The sequence below is a fragment of the Panthera uncia genome, chromosome D2 (genome assembly GCF_023721935.1).
Source record: "Panthera uncia isolate 11264 chromosome D2, Puncia_PCG_1.0, whole genome shotgun sequence".
In the NCBI taxonomy this organism is placed as follows: domain Eukaryota; kingdom Metazoa; phylum Chordata; class Mammalia; order Carnivora; family Felidae; genus Panthera; species Panthera uncia.
This window is the reverse complement of record NC_064818.1, coordinates 68281796-68300792: the sequence shown is the minus strand read 5'-3', so window position 1 is coordinate 68300792 and position 18997 is coordinate 68281796. Positions and strand designations below refer to the sequence as shown.

At 50.7% G+C, this 18997-nt stretch overlaps 2 protein-coding genes across 8 annotated transcripts in view; one reads left to right on the top strand and one right to left on the bottom strand.

The window, feature by feature from the left end:
- The window catches only part of NRAP (nebulin related anchoring protein), a 70182-nt gene extending 57924 nt beyond the window's left edge, over nucleotides 1-12258 (top strand). For all 7 annotated transcript variants that reach the window (XM_049645791.1, XM_049645790.1, XM_049645788.1 and 4 more), the window contains 7 exons: nucleotides 3169-3273; nucleotides 4149-4247; nucleotides 5563-5667; nucleotides 8986-9093; nucleotides 10979-11290; nucleotides 11445-11576; nucleotides 12154-12258. In XM_049645791.1, the coding sequence (XP_049501748.1) occupies nucleotides 3169-3273; nucleotides 4149-4247; nucleotides 5563-5667; nucleotides 8986-9093; nucleotides 10979-11290; nucleotides 11445-11576; nucleotides 12154-12258 (966 nt within the window). The remainder of the gene's footprint in view (nucleotides 1-3168; nucleotides 3274-4148; nucleotides 4248-5562; nucleotides 5668-8985; nucleotides 9094-10978; nucleotides 11291-11444; nucleotides 11577-12153) is intronic.
- Nucleotides 11802-18997, bottom strand: part of HABP2 (hyaluronan binding protein 2) — a 33635-nt gene continuing 26439 nt past the window's right edge. Inside the window, exons 9-13 of the mRNA XM_049645796.1 lie at nucleotides 18177-18426; nucleotides 17010-17152; nucleotides 16117-16251; nucleotides 14591-14736; nucleotides 11802-12990 (exon numbers count right to left, since the gene is read on the bottom strand). Coding sequence (XP_049501753.1) covers nucleotides 12826-12990; nucleotides 14591-14736; nucleotides 16117-16251; nucleotides 17010-17152; nucleotides 18177-18426 — 839 coding nt within the window. The 3' untranslated portion in view covers nucleotides 11802-12825. The remainder of the gene's footprint in view (nucleotides 12991-14590; nucleotides 14737-16116; nucleotides 16252-17009; nucleotides 17153-18176; nucleotides 18427-18997) is intronic.

The following is an 18997-nucleotide window of genomic DNA, read 5'->3' as shown; positions in this document are numbered from 1 at the left end:
GGAAAAACAATCTAAAAAGCAAAGGACTTTCCAAGAGATGATAGCTGGCATTCTTACACACTTTATGAAATAGGATATGTATTAAAATTTGGAATGCTGAGAAGCTATGGCTTAATTTTTTTAAATCACCGTATGATGTTTCATGCATTGCTTTTTAAACTTCAAGTTTGTTCATTTGGTGGGGGGCGGGTAGAGTACAAGAGGACAGAGGGCACCTCGTAATGTTGAGCTGGTTCTGAGGCTTCAGTTTTCTTGTGGTCGTTATTGAAAATCTAATTTCATGTAGTTATGTTGTATAGAAAAAGAAACAAAGGCTCCGTGTGTGTTGACTCAGTTCGGCTCGGTCTGGGGGAGGAACAGTAGCCCCCAGCCTCCGGCTGCTTCTCCTGCCCTCTCCTACCCTGGCCAGAAAGAAAGCTGTGGGTCGGGCCAGAGGGAGCCAAGAGGTGCTCTCCCCCAGGACGAAGGTCTCAGGCCATAGTTGCTCAAGCCATGCTTGCCTCGGGACGTGTATGAGATACATGCTGTGCCCAGACAGTGCTCTACAGTGAATGGCCATGATCTTGTGCGGGGGCTGCAGGGAGTCCTGGAGAGCACCTTCAGGGACTGTCAAGGGGACAGCCCTGACCCCACCCTTTACGGCTGCATGACCTCAGGTAGACTCTGTAAGCTCCGTGAGCCTCAGTTTCTCCATCAGAAACAACAATAACATTAGCTACAATGTTTGGAACGTTTATTCTGGACCAGGCATTTGTTTACATGGTTTGCACCAACTATCTCATTTAGTATCTAGGTGCATACTGCTATTCCTCTTGTTTTTACAGATGTGGCAGCTAAGGCACCTGTAATCTTAAATAACTTGCCCTGGGTCACAGGCTGGCAGGGGAATGGCTTGCTCCAGACCCTACAGCAAGAAGCAGAGCAGGGCTCTTGTGTCCAGACTCCTAGTTCAGTGCTCTTTGGCTCCCCCGCGTGGCTGGATTAGGACCCCAGGTGCTCTGACTCCTAAGGGTTCCTTTAATGACCGCCTGCGTGGTACACCGAGTGGACAGCCGCCGGTGGCTCTTCTGAGAATCTGAGCAGTCAGTCGAACACCGAAATTGTTCTGCGCATGGGCATAAGAATCCCTCCTTTGAAGGATGCCATGAACAATGCATGAAATAATGAGTCTAAAGCAAACCACACCCTGTGCAAGAGAGTGATTATGAAGGGTCCCATTAATATGACAAATACGCCTTCCCACTGGCCGCCTCCTGGGTGCAGTTGTTTACATCGTTGGAAATTGGGGACCCAGTTGCAGCCGGTGCTGCAAAATGGGGGTGCCGGGAAACCCCACGTACGAACCCGAAGGTGGCTTCCAGGCAAGGGAAAACAGCAAGACTGCCATTTGGGGAAGCCAGATGCAGTTGGGCAGCATGCAAGGCTCTCTTATTATCTTAGAATCCTTCTTTAAAACCATCTTTGGGTAGGTAGCTGATTCTTCTCAACTCCCCTCTCTCTCCCCCTCTTTCATCGTGAAGTCTGGGGCAGGCGTGTTGTTTTTAGGGTCTGCGTGAATAGTCCAACCTGGGCTGGGAGCTGAAATATCAATAGACGATCCATTTATAAGAGAGTCTGAGGCGCAGTCAGATCTTTGGGGAACCTGCATCTTGCTTTCTGACTTACCTGCGATTGTACTGTTCAGCTCAACAAAAGGCAAGTTGAAAGAGTGTTCCCCACTTCATCTTGCGTATGAAAGGAGCGAGACCCGGCTGTGAAGAGGTCCTGTCGGATTATTCTCTCTAACTTAGAAATTTATCCAATTTTCTCTGTTCTTTATCAGAGTGGAAGGCAAAAGCTTTGCCGGTGTAGACCGAAAGATCGTGGTATAAAAAGCAATCTTACTGACATGGGGTTTTGAAGCCTGCTCCTGAACCTGAGTGATGCCTCCCTTCACCAGTTAGAAAGCAGAGTGGAATTTGCACGGGGGCATTAACCAGCAGACAGTAGATCAGAAACGGACCCTCTTTGAGACCAGCTGTGAGGGACGCTGTGAATCCTGAAATGAAAAGGAACTAAAAAGGCCGAGAGGCTGGTTTCTGGAGTGATATTTTGCGTTACAGCAGAGCTTGTATCTAAATTAGAGAAACGCTATCAACTTCGTTTAGATCCAAATTTTAGATTTCCTTAGAGGGTCTTTTTCCACCTTTAAAAAATGCCTAATTTCCATAAAGAGAAGAAGAAAAGCGTTCATGTGACTGTCTCATCCTAGGTAATGGTGGGCAGGTGGAGGGATGGTACTAAGACCTAATGTTTTAGGAGACTCCTGATCAGACTCATTGTCCTACAGCAGCACTTACAATTTTGTCCCAGGGATGCTGCTGTAGTTCTAATCTTCTGAGTCCTTAAAATGAAAAAAAGGGTGATAAAGCCCAGCCCGTTTTGACCTTATGAGCAAATCCTGGGGAACGGTGGCAGGGGGAGGGAAATGTAGGCACAAAAAGATTAAATTGGCTCCCATACTGTAGGCCGGTTGTATCTAAGCTTGTGCCCTTCTTAGGGTCCTGCTGTAATTGTCCCCGCGCCCTTCTGCCCCCCCCCCCCGGCCCCCCAAACCACCACGAGACAAAAACAGATCCAACACATAGAGCAGCTTTTGCTCCTGAGGACCCTCAGGCGTTCTCATGAGCACAGAAGGGTCGTTACCACCTTCAGCTGTCACAGAGAGAAACTGAGTCACATTTGGTAAAGTGATTTGCTCCGTGTCACGGCAGGTTTGGCCCAGAGCTCAAAGCCCTTTCATCACCTGGAAGTGGGCAAAACTGTTGTATGTAGGCAGGCAGGCAGGCAGTCACCTCACTGCCAGAAGGAAACAAAATAACCCAGGCAGATGCCTGGGCTTGGGTGTAGATCTCCACTCTTCCTTCAAGCGATCATTTGCATCCATTACCTTGGCTTCTAACCCTGCCAGTTCACAGGTGGGGTCTTCTTGTATCTTAGGCACGATCCATTATTTAATTCCTGGCAGAGTGCACGAACTCACGTGGTTGGACTTAACGATGTGCAGACACACTCCGAATGAAGATGTTGACACGTCATGATGAAGCATTATTACAAATCAAGGATCTAGGAATGCCCCGACAGTCTTAGACACTCTCTTGGTAAAAGCCAATGATTTTCTTCCCGCAGTTTCGCTACAAGTCCGACCTGATGGGCATGAAGGGGACGGGATGGTTGACGCTGAGTTCCCCACAGCTAGAGAGTGCAAAGAAGGCTGGAGAACTCATCAGCGAGGTACCACTAACCCGACCCTATCTTACGTGCAACCTATAGCATTCACTTTCTGCTGCAGAGGGAACCTGCTTACAGGGTGGAGATCCCAAGAGGGCCCCGTGGCCACTGGACGCCCAGTGTTTTTCTTGGCCTTTTGCAACCCAGTGGCAAGACTGAACAAGATCTCCCTCCACATGAATTCACTTGCTGGGGAGTTAAAGGCATGTTCCCAATGGGCAGTGAGAGACAGATGATGTGCTAGAAGGTTCTCAGTAGGCACATTCGGTAGTCATGAGCTAAGCTGGCCCGTTGTTTTCATGGGGGCACAGAACTTGCCATCCACCTCCTGAGTTTACTCAGAGTGCCCAGTGTCTGGGGCTTATCTGATTTCAGAAGGTGTTACGCCTTGCACGGGGAATGGTTACCTTAACCCAACTCCCCACCGTACTGGTGGCCTGGAGATTCTTGCCCTGGCGTCCCCTTGAGGGTGGCACTGCCTTCTTCCATTTCTTAGTAACAGACCTTACTGGGACCCTGCTGATGCTGAATTCTCCCCTCTACTGAATTCCTTTATTGTGATGAGCCAGGCTATTGTGCAGCTTTCTCTCTCTCTCTCTCTCTCTCTCTCTCTCTCTCTCTCTCTCTCTCTTTCTCTCTCTCTCTCTCTCTCTCTCTCTCTCTCTCTCTCTCTCGTAAATACTGGTAAAATGTTCCTTATCACAGGGGCCACTTGGACCTCTTGTATACCCCTGTGAGCTACCCGCCAAAAAGAGAGACTTGTTTTCCAGTCGTGTCATTGGCCCATTTGGTACTGAGCAGGTGGTGCGGTGAAGCTGCATGCTGAAAAATGCATGCTGTTCACCGGTTTTATGGGAACCTGTGCCTTTTTCTTACAGACTAAATACCGTAAGAAACCAGCCAGTATCAAGTTCACCACGGTGGTTGACTCCCCAGACCTGGTTCACGCCAAGAACAGCTACCTGCATTGCAACGAGGTGGGCATCTTCCACCACTCGTCCTAGGTGCCCCCTAGTGGGTAGTGTGCCGCCCGGTACTCAGTGCTTCAGAGGATGGGCTTGGGACAGCTGTGAGCGCAGACCTTCTGTCTACTGCCTGGGTGGTCGAGGGCCAGTTACTTCTCTCTTCTAACCTCCGCTCCCTTATTGGAAAGGACGGCACTGAGAGCACTGTTTCATAAGATGAAGTGAACTAACTGAGGGTTAAATAAATAAATGTATGTGACACTTTTAGCAAGTGTCTGGAACATAGTGAGTCCTCAATAAGTGTCCCCTATTATGGCGTGTTCGCAATCATAACAATACTAAGTATTATTGGTGATCTTTTCGTCAACATTAGAGAGATTCGTCTCAATTATTGATAGATGGTAATGAAATTAAAGGCTGAACGTAACCCAGTTAGAAAAAAAGAACAGCCATGTTAAAAGCTTCTTTCTGCTTTTACTCCGTATGATTTAACCTCATTTCTTCTCCCCTGTATTTATTTCGGAGTATAGGAAGTTAAATATTTTCTCTCTGAAATTGTCAAGGGATTTGATTTTGCACAGAGAAAGCTGACCCCTCATCACACAGAGTCTAAATGTTGTACCGAAACATTCGTGTTTGCGAAGTCCAAGCTGAATTTGGAAAAGGATCAGAATACTATATTTTCCTCTCTAAAAGTAGATGAGGCTCAATCCCTTCCTAAAATTGTTTGCAACTCTTAGATCAGTGCTCTAAAAATAGGAACTAAGAGAGAGCTCAAGTTTTAAAATTGTGTCTTCCTGGGACCCAGGTAGACTATGAAAACTTTAATTTTCTGGAAACATCTTAAGGCATTTCATGGTAAAAAAAAAAAAAAAAAAAAAAAAGACTTGTTAGCCTTTGTGTCTTTTTATTATTATTCACGTCAAACAGCAAGGGCATTAAGGCATCTCGTTACAAGTAGAAACCTTGAACAATGCTCAGTTGCAAAGATTCTCAAAATACCCACACACCTTATACTGTTGTAAAACACACAGGCGTAGCCAACCAGGATACTGGTTTGGGGCCCATTTGGAGCAGATCTTGATGAGTATTTTAAACAGGGTCTATTTAAAACCAGCCGGTCCCACCTGACTATGGGCACACGGGCCCCTATGGTCAGCCGGTGGGTTCTGGGTTCTGGCGGGAGGCCCTCCACGTGCTGGGCTGGGTTCTGCCCCCACGATGGTGGGCACTCGGTGGGAGGGGCAGGAAGGGGGTCCGCCTGTTCTCCGCCTGTCACTTCGGCCGGTGCAGTTCTGCACTTACCGTGAGCCTGTCTTACCCACAGCGCCTGTACAGGGCGGGCGACGCAGAGTCCCTGCACAGATACACCCCGATCCCCGACCACCCCGATTTCACCAGGGCCCGCCTCAACGCGCAGTGCCTGAGTGACGTAAGTAAAGCAGCCGTTCATGTGGTGTGTAAGTGTGTTTGTAAATGTATCCATACCCGAGCTGGATGTTACTTGTTGGGGAAGAAAAAGTCCCAGGAGGGAGGACCTGGGACGGGAAGAACACGGGACCGAGAGTGAGACAGACCACGTGTGCGACTCAGAGCCACCTTCCTCGCCGGGCCTCAGTTTCCTCAACTGGAAAATGGGTTGGAGCCGGGCGAACCGATGCCTGTGGTTCCTCCCAGCTCGGAAATTCTGGTTCCGGGCACGACCGCAAAGACCTCAGTCGTGCGCTCTCCTGGCCCTGGCAGGGGCAGACGCTTGCTCTGTCTCTTTCCCGGACACGTGTCCTCGGCCCTTCGGAGCAGGGTGACTTTGGAGACGCCGTGGCACTTTCTCACCGCACAGTTTGGAAAGACGCTGCGGTTGCCGCCCATCGGGCACAAACACAGTCTCCTTTGTGCGTGAGGCGGTGGCCTTCAACACTTCCGTGTCCCTTAGATGTGTGCCCTTTGCGTGCATAACCAAGATGCTGTTTCCTAAACCCAGGCTTGTTGTTAGCAGGGGTCGGAGGCCCCCGGTTGTAATAGAATAGGCAGCCGCTCAGCCAGCAGAGCTGTGATCCTGGGATAACAGGTAGCCAGGCGGCAGAATCAAAAGACGCCGCCGTCAGATCAGAATAACACAGGCTGAGTGTGTCGGCCTGGGGCAGCGCGGGGCCTCCCAGAGTCCGGCCATTCTTCCCTCCCTGGCCCGGCCATTGTGTCCTGGGGCTCCGCGCAGATCAACAGCTGCTACCGTGCACCCCAGAGGTGGCCGCCTCGCAGGGGTTGGCGAGAGGCGCCTTCTAGTTAGCGTGTGTGTTAGTTTGTTGCGTTTGTAAAGCCCTGCGGGATCCCACGCGGTGAATGCGACGGGGCTTTGTAAATATGAGTTATTATGACCATTTGATGCTTTTGAGGGATGTGCGAGCGATAATTTTAGAACGGCGGCTCTGGTGGGCTGACCTCCATCTGGGGAAGCGGGACCTCCCCCTCAGCAGAGCTCGGACAGAACAGCCATCGCATTAATGTTTCAAGGATGGGAGAAGGCCAGGCCTCCATTTGACGAGCTATTGGAGGCCCATTGCCCCGAAAAACTGGGATAAGACTGCCGGTCCGTTTGGGGGCCAGCTTAAGGAGGACGGCCGCCCCGGGCCGGTGACGGCGCATCTTCCGGCTCACAAGGGACGCCAGTCTGTAGAGTCCCAGAGCTGAAATTAGCCGCCGGGGCATGCGGATATGGAGAACTCATGAACCTCTTTTGAAAGAGCACTTCTTCGGGGGCGTGTAGAATGCACACAATTGGATCAAGTGCTCTGTGAGGAAGATGTGGAGGGAAAGTGACCTTCCTGGGCAAAGAAAGCCATTGAGATGTGTAAGGCAGCCGAAATAACTAAAAATCAAATGACTCTAATGTGTGAGGATGAGGACAAAACTGTGCCCACTGTGATAAAGAAGAGAAACGCCCGGGGTTCCAAATCAAAGCGCCTACGGAATGTAAAGGCTCCCAGTGGCAAGGCAGAAACCTCAACAGAATAAAAAAACTCAGGGAGGAAGTGATGACAATCAAGCAAATAGTATACAGGGAGAAGGGGGGCAGGAGAAAGGGAGCAGGCGTCTTGGGGGGAACCCCAATCTGGGCCACACTGGCTCGTTGGCCCTCGGCTGCAGGGACCCGGAAGCGGGGGCACATCCGACACCACCGTGGGGCGACGTGGGAGTTTGAGGCGGAGGGAAGCTCGGTGTCCCTACCCAGCCCAGATCTGGTGTGGAGGCCCTCTTTTAGGAAGGCGCCAACCGTCACCTTCCCAGGGGACGACGCTAAGAGTTGGGACTCTGTGTGCTGGGCCGCCATATTAGGGAGCATAATGCTAAAGGCGACGGTGGGTCTGTCGTTATCTGAACGCTCCTCCCCTTGTACGTATCCCTCGCTCACGCCTGCTAAACTCAGTGGTGACCCGGGAAATGGAATCCTTTGGGCCCTGCCTGTGACCCATTAGGTGATCGCCCCAATGGTTATGGGCTCTGTATTTCTAGGCCCTTGAACGCAGTAGGTATTTGGCTCGTGGTTGGCAGCGTTGGGTGTTGGAGGCGGAGGCCGTGATGAAGGTGAAGGTGATGGATGGCGGTGCCTAAAAGCGCGGAGCCCGGCCGTGCCTGGCTCAGCCCCCATGGGCCCCTCTGGTTCCTGGCCCAGGTGTGCGGCCGTGTGAGGCACTTTGCTTTTTATCTGCCATCCCCGCTTTGCTTAATCTCCTCAATCCCCTGTAGAACAGAGCCTCAGGCTTGACCTCTATTTCCAAGTGACAGAAGTAAGGTTCTTAAAGGGCCTTCTGACCCGCTGGGGCTCTTGGAAAGAGTGAGCCACAGACGCGGTCCGGGGCTGTCGCTTTGTCGTCTGCTGCTGATGTGCCTCGCCTGCTGTCTCCCTTCTCTGTGGCTGAATAAAGGACAGCCCTCCACTGGGATCTCCAGATGGTTCCTTTCATTGAGCCATTCCCTTATCTTGAAAAAAAAAATTATTAGCTACATGAAGGCATGGGAGATTTTGATGCTCTATCGGTTATGTGGGTCTACCTGAGGACCAAGAGGGTGTGATTACAGACTCCTGGAGGGTGTGTGAGAACAGCTTCAAAAGGGGAAAAATGAAAGAGGAAGATGTGAAATAACATGGGTCAGGAACTCGGTCAGGTTCTTGGCAATCAATTTAATGCAGGTGAAGGCTCTTCCCTCGGTGCGTCCTCATGGGGTGCATGTGGGACACAGCCCGCTTCATCGCGATGGGGTGACGTGGCTTCGGGAGCTGCCGAGGGGCACCCGGGAAGTCTTTGGAGCTAACAAACCCACGGGTGCCGGGACCTAAGGAATAGTACTTTCCGCGTATCTGAAGACACAGAGTTCTCGAACTTTGAGTTCTGTTGTTTGGAAGCTGCAAACCTGAGGCACTGAAAGCGAATGCAAACACAGGAAGGAGTGGGGCAGGGGCCCCTCGTACCAACGGGATGTAGCGAATGAGCCGGACTCGCTGAGCCCACACCCGCCAGGGCAGGGCCTGATGAGCAAGCCAGGGGCTTAGAGCTGCGGCCCTTCGTGGCCAGTCCCGCCAGGCTCAGAGCTGGGGAGGTCCTTGGGGTGGATGCGGGGCTGTGGCTCTGTCCTTGGGCCCCTGCAAGGGCGAGGGTGTGTGTTTAGGAACTGTTCCTGCTCAGAACTGACAACATGCCAGATACAGAGTTCTCACTCCCTGCTCGTTCGCTTCTTTGTTCTCGCCATCTAGAAAGCCTACAGAAACTCTTGGGAACAGACGCGGGCTGTCGGCTATGACTTCAGGCTGGACGCCATTCCATTCCAGACTGCCCGGGCGTCCAGAGAGATCGCCAGTGACGTAAGACCTCAGGCTCTGTCTTCCTCTGTCACTGAGAGTTTTGACTGGTTTTCCCAGTTCTGTTAAAACGAAAACCACCAGGAACCAAAACTGAACAAATATTTCCAATGAAATTAAAAATAGGTCTTATCTCCCAGAATCTTAGCTAGAAGTTTTAAGTTGCGGAGGGTCGTTTCCCCACTTTCTCTCTCTTAAGAGCGACACTCTTATTATTTTTTAACTTTTTAAGTTTATTTATTTTGAGAGAGAGAGAGAGAGGCACATGGGAGGGGCAGAGAGAAAGGGAGAGAGAGAATCCCAAGCACGCTGTGCACTGTCACAGTGCAGATGTCAAGAGTCAGTCGCTTAACTGACTGAGCACCCAGGCGCCCCAAGAGAGACACTATTTTTTTAATGTTTATTTTTGAGAGAGAGAGAGAGAGAGACAGCGTGCAAAAGAGGGAGGCGCAGAGAGAGGGGGAGACATAGAATCTGAAGCAGGCTCCAGCTGTCAGCACAGAGCCCGACGCAGGGCTCGAACCCACAAACCACGAGATCATGACCTGAGCTAAAGTCGGACGCTTAGCAGACTGAGCCACCCAGACGCTCTCAGGAGAGACACTCTTAAAACTTGATGTGTGTGTACCGAGAGGTCAATCAACATGTGATTGATGTGTTGATCCACATAAAAGCACTTTTAGCTGAAGTGCAGCGTGACAGGGTAGAAAGAGATGGAGCTTTCCAACTCGACTCGTCCGAGTTAAAGTCCGGGCTCAGTCATTTAGGACTCAGCTGCGTGGTGTTGGGCAAGTTGCTCACATTCTGTGGAGGCAGATTTCTACATCTATGAGCAAGGGGTATAATTTTTATCTCCTAGGACTGTTGTAGGAGTGAAAACAAAATAGTTCAGAGTGTCATGCAAATAACAGGTGTTCAAAACATGGCAGCCATTGTTATGGAAGAGGAAGGCATCATTGATCATGAACAGCTTGTCTCTGCCCACAATAAGTACAGAAACCAAGGGCAAGCATTTAGAAACATTTGCAGCAACTAGCTATGGTGACAGCCAAGCATGTGCCCGGTGGACTTATCTTGAGCAGGGCAGGGGCCGCATTGGGTGTCGTCACACGCACAAGGCACCCCACTGCAGGTGCGGTAGAACCACATCTGGGACCTTGACGGATTGGCAATTTAAAAAGCAAGACGAGGGGCGCCTGGCTGGCTCAGTCGGTTAAGCGTCCGACTTCGGCTCAGGTCATGATCTCACGGTCTGTGAGTTCGAGCCCCGCGTCGGGCTCTGTGCTGACGGCTCAGAGCCTGGAGCCTGTTTCGGATTCTGTGTCTCCCTCTCTCTCTGACCCTCCCCTGTTCATGCTCTGTCTCTCTCTATCTCAAAAATAAATAAACGTTAAAAAAAAATTAAAAAGAAATAAATAAAAAGCAAGACGAAATGAAACTGGCCCTTCACTATAGATGGTTTGAGAGGCCCGGGTCCCTGCAAACTGGAAAGAATCAAGGGAAGAGTGGCTGCTGACAGAGTGGGCGCGTTTCTCTTCCTGTTGGGTTCATTACGGCGGCAATAACACCCAGAGCCGCCACTCGGTGGGCGTGAACCTGTGCCAGACGCGAAGCTTAGCCCCCAGCTCATTGAATCCCGTCAGTGTCCCGTGGGGCGGAGGTTCATTCTCCCATTTTATCAGGTGGGGAAACTGAGGCTCAGAGGGACTCAGTCACTGGCCCGAGGCCACAGAGCTAGAAGGTAGCAGCGGGGGAGATAGATCCCAGGTGTACCTGAATCCGAAGCTGCGCCCTTCCCCCATCCTTGAACTTCCTGCTGAGACCCCGGTGGGCTGGCGGGGGAGGGGAGGCAGCACCCACGACCCCCCTCTGCTCCTCTGACCTGCAGTTCCGGTATAAAGAGGCCTTCCTGAGAGACCGGGGCCAGCAGATTGGGTACCGCAGCGTCCAGGACGACCCAAGGATGAGGCATTTCCTCAACGTCGGCAAACTCCAGAGTGACAACGAGTACAAGAAGGACTTCGCCAAGAGTCGGTCTCAGTTCCACAGCCGCCCAGACCAGCCCGGCCTCCTCCAGGCCAGGAGGAGCCAGCAGCTGGCCAGCGACGTGTGCTACAGGCAGCCCCTGCCCCAGCCCACCTGCGACCCCGAGCAGCTGGGCCTGAAGCACGCACAGAAGGCCCACCAGCTGCAAAGCGATGTGAGCTGCAACCCCCCCCCCCCCCCCGCCCGACCGAGACCCTTCCTCCTGTGCCTCGGCCTCTCATTCCACATGTGGAATTCTCCACTCTGTGGCCAAATCACCCCCAAACCCTGCTGACCTATTCCTCTTGCTTCCCTCCTTCCCCCGAAAGGTCAAGTACAAATCAGACTTGAACCTGACCAGAGGTATCGGCTGGACCCCTCCCGGCTCCTACAAAGTGGAGATGGCCCGGCGCGCGGCAGAACTGGCCAAGGCCAGGGGCCTGGGTCTCCGGGGGGCTGACGTGAGTAGCAAGCTCCAGACCCACCCTGGCTGGCACGGCCGTGGGGAAAGGCAAACTCGTTGTTTCTTTTCAAACTTTATTTTTGGCCAAAGGTCAGCCGGCTCTAAAGAAGTGTGAAATGCAGCTCGAGCAAGGCGCCTAATTTCATGGGTCTGAGATGACCAGGCAGATGACACCCGGGTTAAACTTCCTGCAGGGTTTTCTCTGAAGTCACAGCCATTAGTTCTGCGGAGACAAACCTACCGGGGCTACATCAATCCCGGGCCACGGAAGCCCAGGCTGTGCTGACTGCTTGCTCGTTACATTTGCAGAAAGGGTCAGGGACTCGCTGGCTGCAACAGTCCGGGTTTTGAACCCTGCTTTGTTCAGAAGAAAGACACCACGTCTAAATGAGAGATTGGCTTTGCTTCGCTCTCCTTCTTGCCTCGAGGATCGTTTTTCTTGGGGAGGGTGGAGGAGGGGAAGGGCAGGGGAGGGAGAACGTTTTAAATGCTCCGGGGGCATCTTAGGCAGCTCGCGTGTGGGAGCGGGGCGGAAGCTTCGTTCGGACTCAGGGAGGTATGTTTGATTCCTGCAGGGGGGACCAGAGGCTGGGGAGCCCGCGGATAATCAGAGGGGGGACGTGAACCCAGATGCCATGGAGATTCTGCACGTCAAAAGGAGGAGGGGTCTGCCCTTGTGAGCACGCGGCATCCACCCAGGATTCTTGGGAGAGCGGCTGGGGAGGAATTGTGCCCACCAGAGACATGCTTCTGTTCCAGCAAGCCAAAAAAAACCCAAAAAACAAAAAAACATGACACACCAGCCCATTCCCTGAGCCGCTTCACTTAACGACTCTTCGAAAGCTACGGAGAATGTCGTATTTTCGGTCCTCCGGGTCATCCTGGAAGGGGGGGACCCGTTCTGCTGTGTACTTTGGATGTCTGGCATGAGGAATAAAGACGTAAAGGTGACTTCCAGTGGCTCTGGTCATTCTTTAATCCCACATTTGCAAATGTCCGAGGTAAAGGCAGTCTGTGGTTTTCTAGAAGGTACCATCGTTTGAAGGGAAGCAAACAAAATACAGGTTGCGTTGCTTCTGGCATATCTTGGTCCAGGATGCGCCAGACTGGGCGGCCGTTGTCTCTGTGTAGGGCGCAGACTCTTGGCTGTATGGCCTCCCAGGGACGCCCAGGGTGTCCGTGCTGCCCATGAGGTTGTGCCTTGTCTGGGTGCTAAGGAGAATGGGCTCTCAGGTTAAGAAGACACCTTAGAAACTAGTCTCCCTTTGGATGGTGGCTTTGATCCAACTTAGGAATTTGGTCACCAGGGTGTAGACTCCTGGCTTCTTCCCACATTCCAGGCCCCAGCTCACTATCCCATAGACATAGTAGGTGCCATTCTTCTCACAGGTCAGAGGGCCTCCCGAGTCACCCTAAGGGAAAAGACACGCGAGTTCAGCTTTGTGAATCAGAGCACTTTCAGAGACACCCCCACCTTCCATGAGGAGATGCCAGGGGGTGCGGTCACCCCGGTGGGTTTCCCTGGAGAGTGCTGGCAGGGACCCTCCTATGCCTTATATGACCCAGAGTTCTGAAGGGAGAGATGTGAACGCCAACACATGTCCCTGAGTTCATGAGGGGTTGGCAGATGAGCCACGGGGCTGGGCCACGTGCCTTGGTCACACCCCCATGTCCATGCTCTTACTCATGACCCATAGTCACACAGTGAATTCTCAGGGGCCCTCAACTTCTCATTCCTGCAGGGGCCTCGGTAGGGAGCAGTGCCCTGTTTAGCCAGAGCCCTTGAAGGGACCCGAAGGGGCCACGCACAGGGTGGGGAGGACAGGGCTTAGAAATAGCATGGCCCACATGTTCGACATGGTCTGCGGGGTTAGATCTTCTGGGTTCCAGACCAGGCTTTGGACAGCCAACTGGGCCTCAGTTTCTCACATTGCAAACTTGGGGAGAGCAACCGACCATCCCCCACCTGCCCTGGCTCTTGAACGGATAAATGTTTGTAAAGCACCTGGAACGGTGCCTGGCTCATACTGAGCCCCCAATTAAATTAGCAGGAGGAGCATGGAGAGAAAACATAGCTCTCGACGCATGTCTCCACTTAACACACGGCAACCGATAGGATCTTCAGTGGCTAAAGCTCTTCGGATCTTAGCCACATCTTCGGATTTTATGTAGATGTGATTTCCATATTATAGACTAGGCACCCAAGACCGGGGAATTATTTCGGTGTAATGAACTGAATGTTTGTGTCCCCCCCGCCCCTGCCCAAATTCATATGTTGAAGCCTAATTCCCCAATGTGATGGTCTTAGGGGGCGGGGCCTTTGGGAGGAGAAAGGCAGAAAATTCTAAATTTGGCTGTGCCTTGGAGTCCAGGAAGGACGTCTCCTGTGAGATGTGACCCCTGGGGAGTGTCGGGCAGGCCCTAGGTTGGCTGTTGCTACAGAGAAGCCACTCAGCCACTTAGTTTGCTAGGCCTAAATCCCCCTCCCCTTCTCTATGTCTCTCTCTCTCTCTCTCTCTCTCTTTCTCTCTCTCTCACACACACAAAGCCTAATAATTAGTTAATATTACCATGAGTTCTCTGGGCCTGTCATCTTTCTCCTTCTAGCCACTGGTCTTTTGGATAGTTCTGTATTGGGATTTTCAGACATGCTGCCCCGTTCTGAGGCCAGAAGCACCATTTTCACATTTAAACACAGCGAAGCAAATTCCTGCTCTGCCCGCTCACCACCCAGGTGCTGTAGGCCCAGACCGTTTCTCTACACATCTGTAAAATGAAGACGATGACATCTCCTTCACCAGTGTCACGCCTACCGGTTACTATGCTCAATCATCCTGGATGGATGTGGATTCCGACTTGCCAGAGGACAGGTGTGCCTACCCGTGCCTTAGCTTTATGGCAGGTGGACCTCTGAAACTGCCTCCCAGCCCTGGGCTCTTGGTCTGGCCTCTGTGCCCGGTGTATGTTCCTGGCCCACTTGTCCCTCCCCAAGTGCCATTTGGAGTCTCTGACCTGGCAGGAGTCTTTTCCAGGCTTCTGAAGGTTTCCTGCACAAATCATGCTGTTGTCGATCATGTGGTCATAGAGTCGGTGGGAGTTGCACAAAGTACTGGCAATCAGCTTGACCTTGGCATCCAGGAGCTGGCGGGACCCTTCCCCTGTGGGACAGAGAAAAGAGATTGCCACTGTGGGGACCCGGGTGACACCTGCCCCACCAGAAGCTAGCACTGATAAAAAGAGGGCCACAGCTCTGAACTCAGAAAGGAAGGTTTTTCCGGGAGATGGGCAGAAGAGCTTCATGTTTTAAGGATGGGGACCTTTGCCTCCAGCCTTCACTGTGGTTTTATAGACCCTCATTGCTTTGCTTATCGCAATGCAGCAGAATCATTTATTCCCTCTTCTGTCTGCCCAGCTAGACCGTCAGATCAGAAGGGCAGGGATAGTGGCTTAAGCCATTTTTTAAAACTTCCTAGCAGAGGGCTGGTACACAGTAGATTCGTAATGATGGACCAAGTGCCCGGTTGCTCCTCTAGATGACCCACTTCCCAGAGTAGACATTTCTTTTCCGAGGATCCTCTGTTCTGCTCGGTCTTCTCTGGTCATCACAGTGATATCGAAAGGTTTAGGTGCAGGACAATGAAGATCCCTACAAAGATCAGTCTCTGGCTACCCCCAGATCTGATTAACCAGAAGCCTTCATTCCCAAAAGCCTTCTGACAAATTTGTGTATTACACTACCTTTTCTTCACGAATACAGGTCTATTTAAAGTGTTTCTTGCTTTCCATCATTAAGGACAAGATTTGGAGGGAAGAGAAATCTATTTTGAGTATTTGAGAAAGACTTGAAATACACTTCGGAATTTCATATGTTAGAGAATATAATCTTGTCGGTACATGAGGAAATTAATCCTGTGGTTACTTTTTTAAAAAAGACCACATCCTAGAGGCCAATCAATAGCTTGAGTTAAAAACATTTATAGAACGCCTACGATGTGGTGAGCCCTGAGCAAGGCACTATGGGAGAGACCGATGAACAAGAGTGGACCCTGCCCTCCAGGGCCTGACTTAGTGAATATCTCCATAGAATTCTATCAGCTCCTATTATCATGATTCCAAACCTAGGAGGTGAGCGTGGTTATGGAGAAACTAAAACCCAGCTGTCCAAGTGACAAAGCCAAGAACCCAACACAGGTCTGTCTGATGCCAAACCCATCTTCTTTACGATCTATCCTCTTTCCAATCTGCCTAGGGAAGGAAGGAGAAAGATCTCCATGGATACAGTATCAATGCTTGATGGACGTCAAGGATCCCATCAGAAGCTAGCATTGATAAAAAGACTGATGAGATTTAACTAGAGCTTTAGTGATGAGGCAATGTCTTATTTTTGGTAATGCTTTTTTTTTTTTTTTTTTTTTTTTTTGGTAATACATTTTCAACGGAACATGATGTCAAGTTCCGGAGGGCAGTTGAGTTTGACCCTTGTTTCTCTGGTTGATGCAACTTACCTGAGTCTCAGGAGAATGCGTGGCCAGACTCACCTGTTTCTGTCACACCCCAGCCAGAGATGTGGCACTCAGTCCCAGAGGGGAAGGCACCATCGGGCAAACATACAGTCTTCACATATTTGGATTCCAGAGCACAGTGACCATCCACCGGCTTTAGCTTGAGCAAAGCTAGGTAAGGAGAAAAAGAGGAAATGAACGATGGGGTCCTCTCTGCCAAAGGAGCACTAGCTTCAACTCAATCGGAAGGGAGGCGTGGCAAAGCCCCACTCCCAATGCCCGAGAAACTAATGACTTCCTCCTCAGTCATTGAGTTCTTTTAACTTCCACCAGGGGAGGAGTAGCACTTTGGGATGAGAGTAATATCAAAAAATAACAGTTGAGTTTGAAATCATTTCTAATCCATTTTTTAAAAGAATGGGCTTCAAGAGGGGGAAAGAAAAAGATAGTGAGGAAGGAGAGAGAGTGACAGGTCCCAGGAATGGAGAACGTACCCACTGAACAGCCAGTAGCTTAACATTATCGCCTCCACACCTGAGTACCTCCCAGGTGCCTGATGTACACGGGGACACATGCACGTCATGTCATTTAACACATAGGAAGCTGAGCGTTGTATACAAGTGTACCCATTTTACAGAAGGAGAGCTGAGGCTTGGGGAGGTGAAGTCAGCTAGTAAATGAGAGAGTTGGGATTCAAGGCTGAGCTCTTTCCACAACACAGTGTTGCTAGTTTCTCTTCCCCTCATTTATCATAACACTAACACAGACCTTTAGGACTAAAAGGCTCTGGAATAAATTCTCTTCCTTATGGAGTCTGTGAGGGACCAAAAAGATAAGAACATCTTCTAGAACCAAACCTCAGCTTTCCATCAGTAGTGAAATCCGCCCAGGACAAGACCCATGGGAGATCCACCATAGAAGACACTTGCCAATATCATTGTGGGGAATCTCGTCTCTTTCATTATAGTGGCTGTACTTGAAAATCTTCTCCACCCCGAATCTCTGCTCATGGAATTCTGTCTTCTTCAGGTCCTGGTCCCCTAACACCACTTTCAGATGTTTGGTTTTTATGCTGCAAAGGAAGGTGAGATGGTAAGAGACTGAAGCCAAGACTCTGCTCCTAGTGAGCTGTGTGACCCTGGACGGATGGCCCGACCTTCTGCAGCCTTGGCATCATCTGTGACTGTCATCTTGCTCGCGGAACTCTGCTGTGGGCCCAAATAAGAAAATGTGAGGAAGCTGCTTTATTAATGGACCGGTCTACAAATGTAAGCGGAAACATATATCTCATATTTCCTGGGAGACCTTCCATTGCCCCTAGGAGTTGCTAAAGAGCAGCCAATTGACTTCTTGAACAACTATTCCTTGTACAGGCTAATGTTTGCATGTTTGAGGAACATCTCCTGGAATCCCAGAAGAAACTGTTTAATGCCAGGGTGGATTGGAAGACCTTCAAGGTCACCACCAAAACCTGGGCTATGTGGGACCAGGCCTGACCATGAACTTGGGGAACTCAGGGGAAGCGGAGATAATTCAGGCTCCTCAGTAGGTACCGGTTTCTCTAAGCCACACAGGAGTCGTGGCTGAAGACACCAGGAGGTTCATGGGAATGGCATCAGATGGCATTTTTCTATTCAAGGCCAGGCTGGAAAGGTTAAGGAAACGGGTAAATCCGGGTTCATATCCCACTTACCTATTCACTTCCCACATGACTTCCGGCAAGGTGCCAAACTTTTCCAAGACCCAGGGTTTTGTTTATGAAATGGGAATAATAATCCACTTTTTCACTGCACAGATATTTACTAAGCATTTGCTCTGTATGAAGCCCTGTACTCGGCATTGGGTATACCACAATTAATCAGAGTAAAAACCCCTATCTTCCCTCAGTAGATAGTTTTGAGGATTAACTGTCATAACACGTGCAATGCCTGTGGTAGTTCTTTTCCATCCGGTTTTACGGAGCCACTCTTTTGCCCTTAGAGCTAGATTTGACTCTCTGACCCTGCCAGAATCACCAAGATGCTGCTCAGATGGGAAGGAGAGAACACCCCCAGAGATTCGAGTCACCCTGGCCTCTGCTTTCAGCAGGCACCTACTCAGTGCAGTGGGCAGCAGTAAGCACCCAGCAGGGGTGGATCAGTGAGCCCCCACAGAAGTGGCCCTGGGGCATGGAGGCAGTCAATGGCAATGAGGTCTGCAGGGATGCCTGCCATGGGTGCTTGCCCGCCGTGCTCTTGAAGCCTCCGTAGATCCTCTTGACCTTCCCCATCTCAGTCTTCCCGCATGAGTCAAACCCTGGAAGCTTGGTCAGAGGCTCTGTGGGGCTTCCCTCTGGGTCAGCAATGTCTGAAAGACAATGCAATGCAAGAAAGACAAATCACGCTACTCCCTTTCTCTCCAAGGCCTCAGAAGGAACTTGTCAGAGGTATGACTCCAAGTCCAGCAGCTTAGCAAGTTCCAGAGCTAAAAGACCATACTGACGCATACAAAGTGGGCACACAGTCGGTGCGCAATTAATATGTGTTGAATACATTGATGGATATAAAGCAAGTCGATAGAATTAACAATGAAGATGTTGCTTCTTATTTTGATATGGAGACAAAAACGTGTGTGTAAATATATAAATCCATCACTGGGTATGTACTTAGCTGTTCATAATGTACGCATGTATTTGGGGGGCTTTCTTGATGTGTAAGGGGAGATATCCAGATGAAATAGAGTGAGGGACATAAGACAATTGCACAAATAACTGTCATACAAAGGACAGAGCAGTAAGTGTTGTATGGGTGGTGCCCTTTCCATTCCATGGGGTTTGAGAGGAGGCAGAGATAACACTTCACTTGGTAGGGTCATAGAGGATTTCCCAGAGGCAGGGTTAGTTGAGTTGGTTTCTAAAGAATGTTGGATATGGACAAGA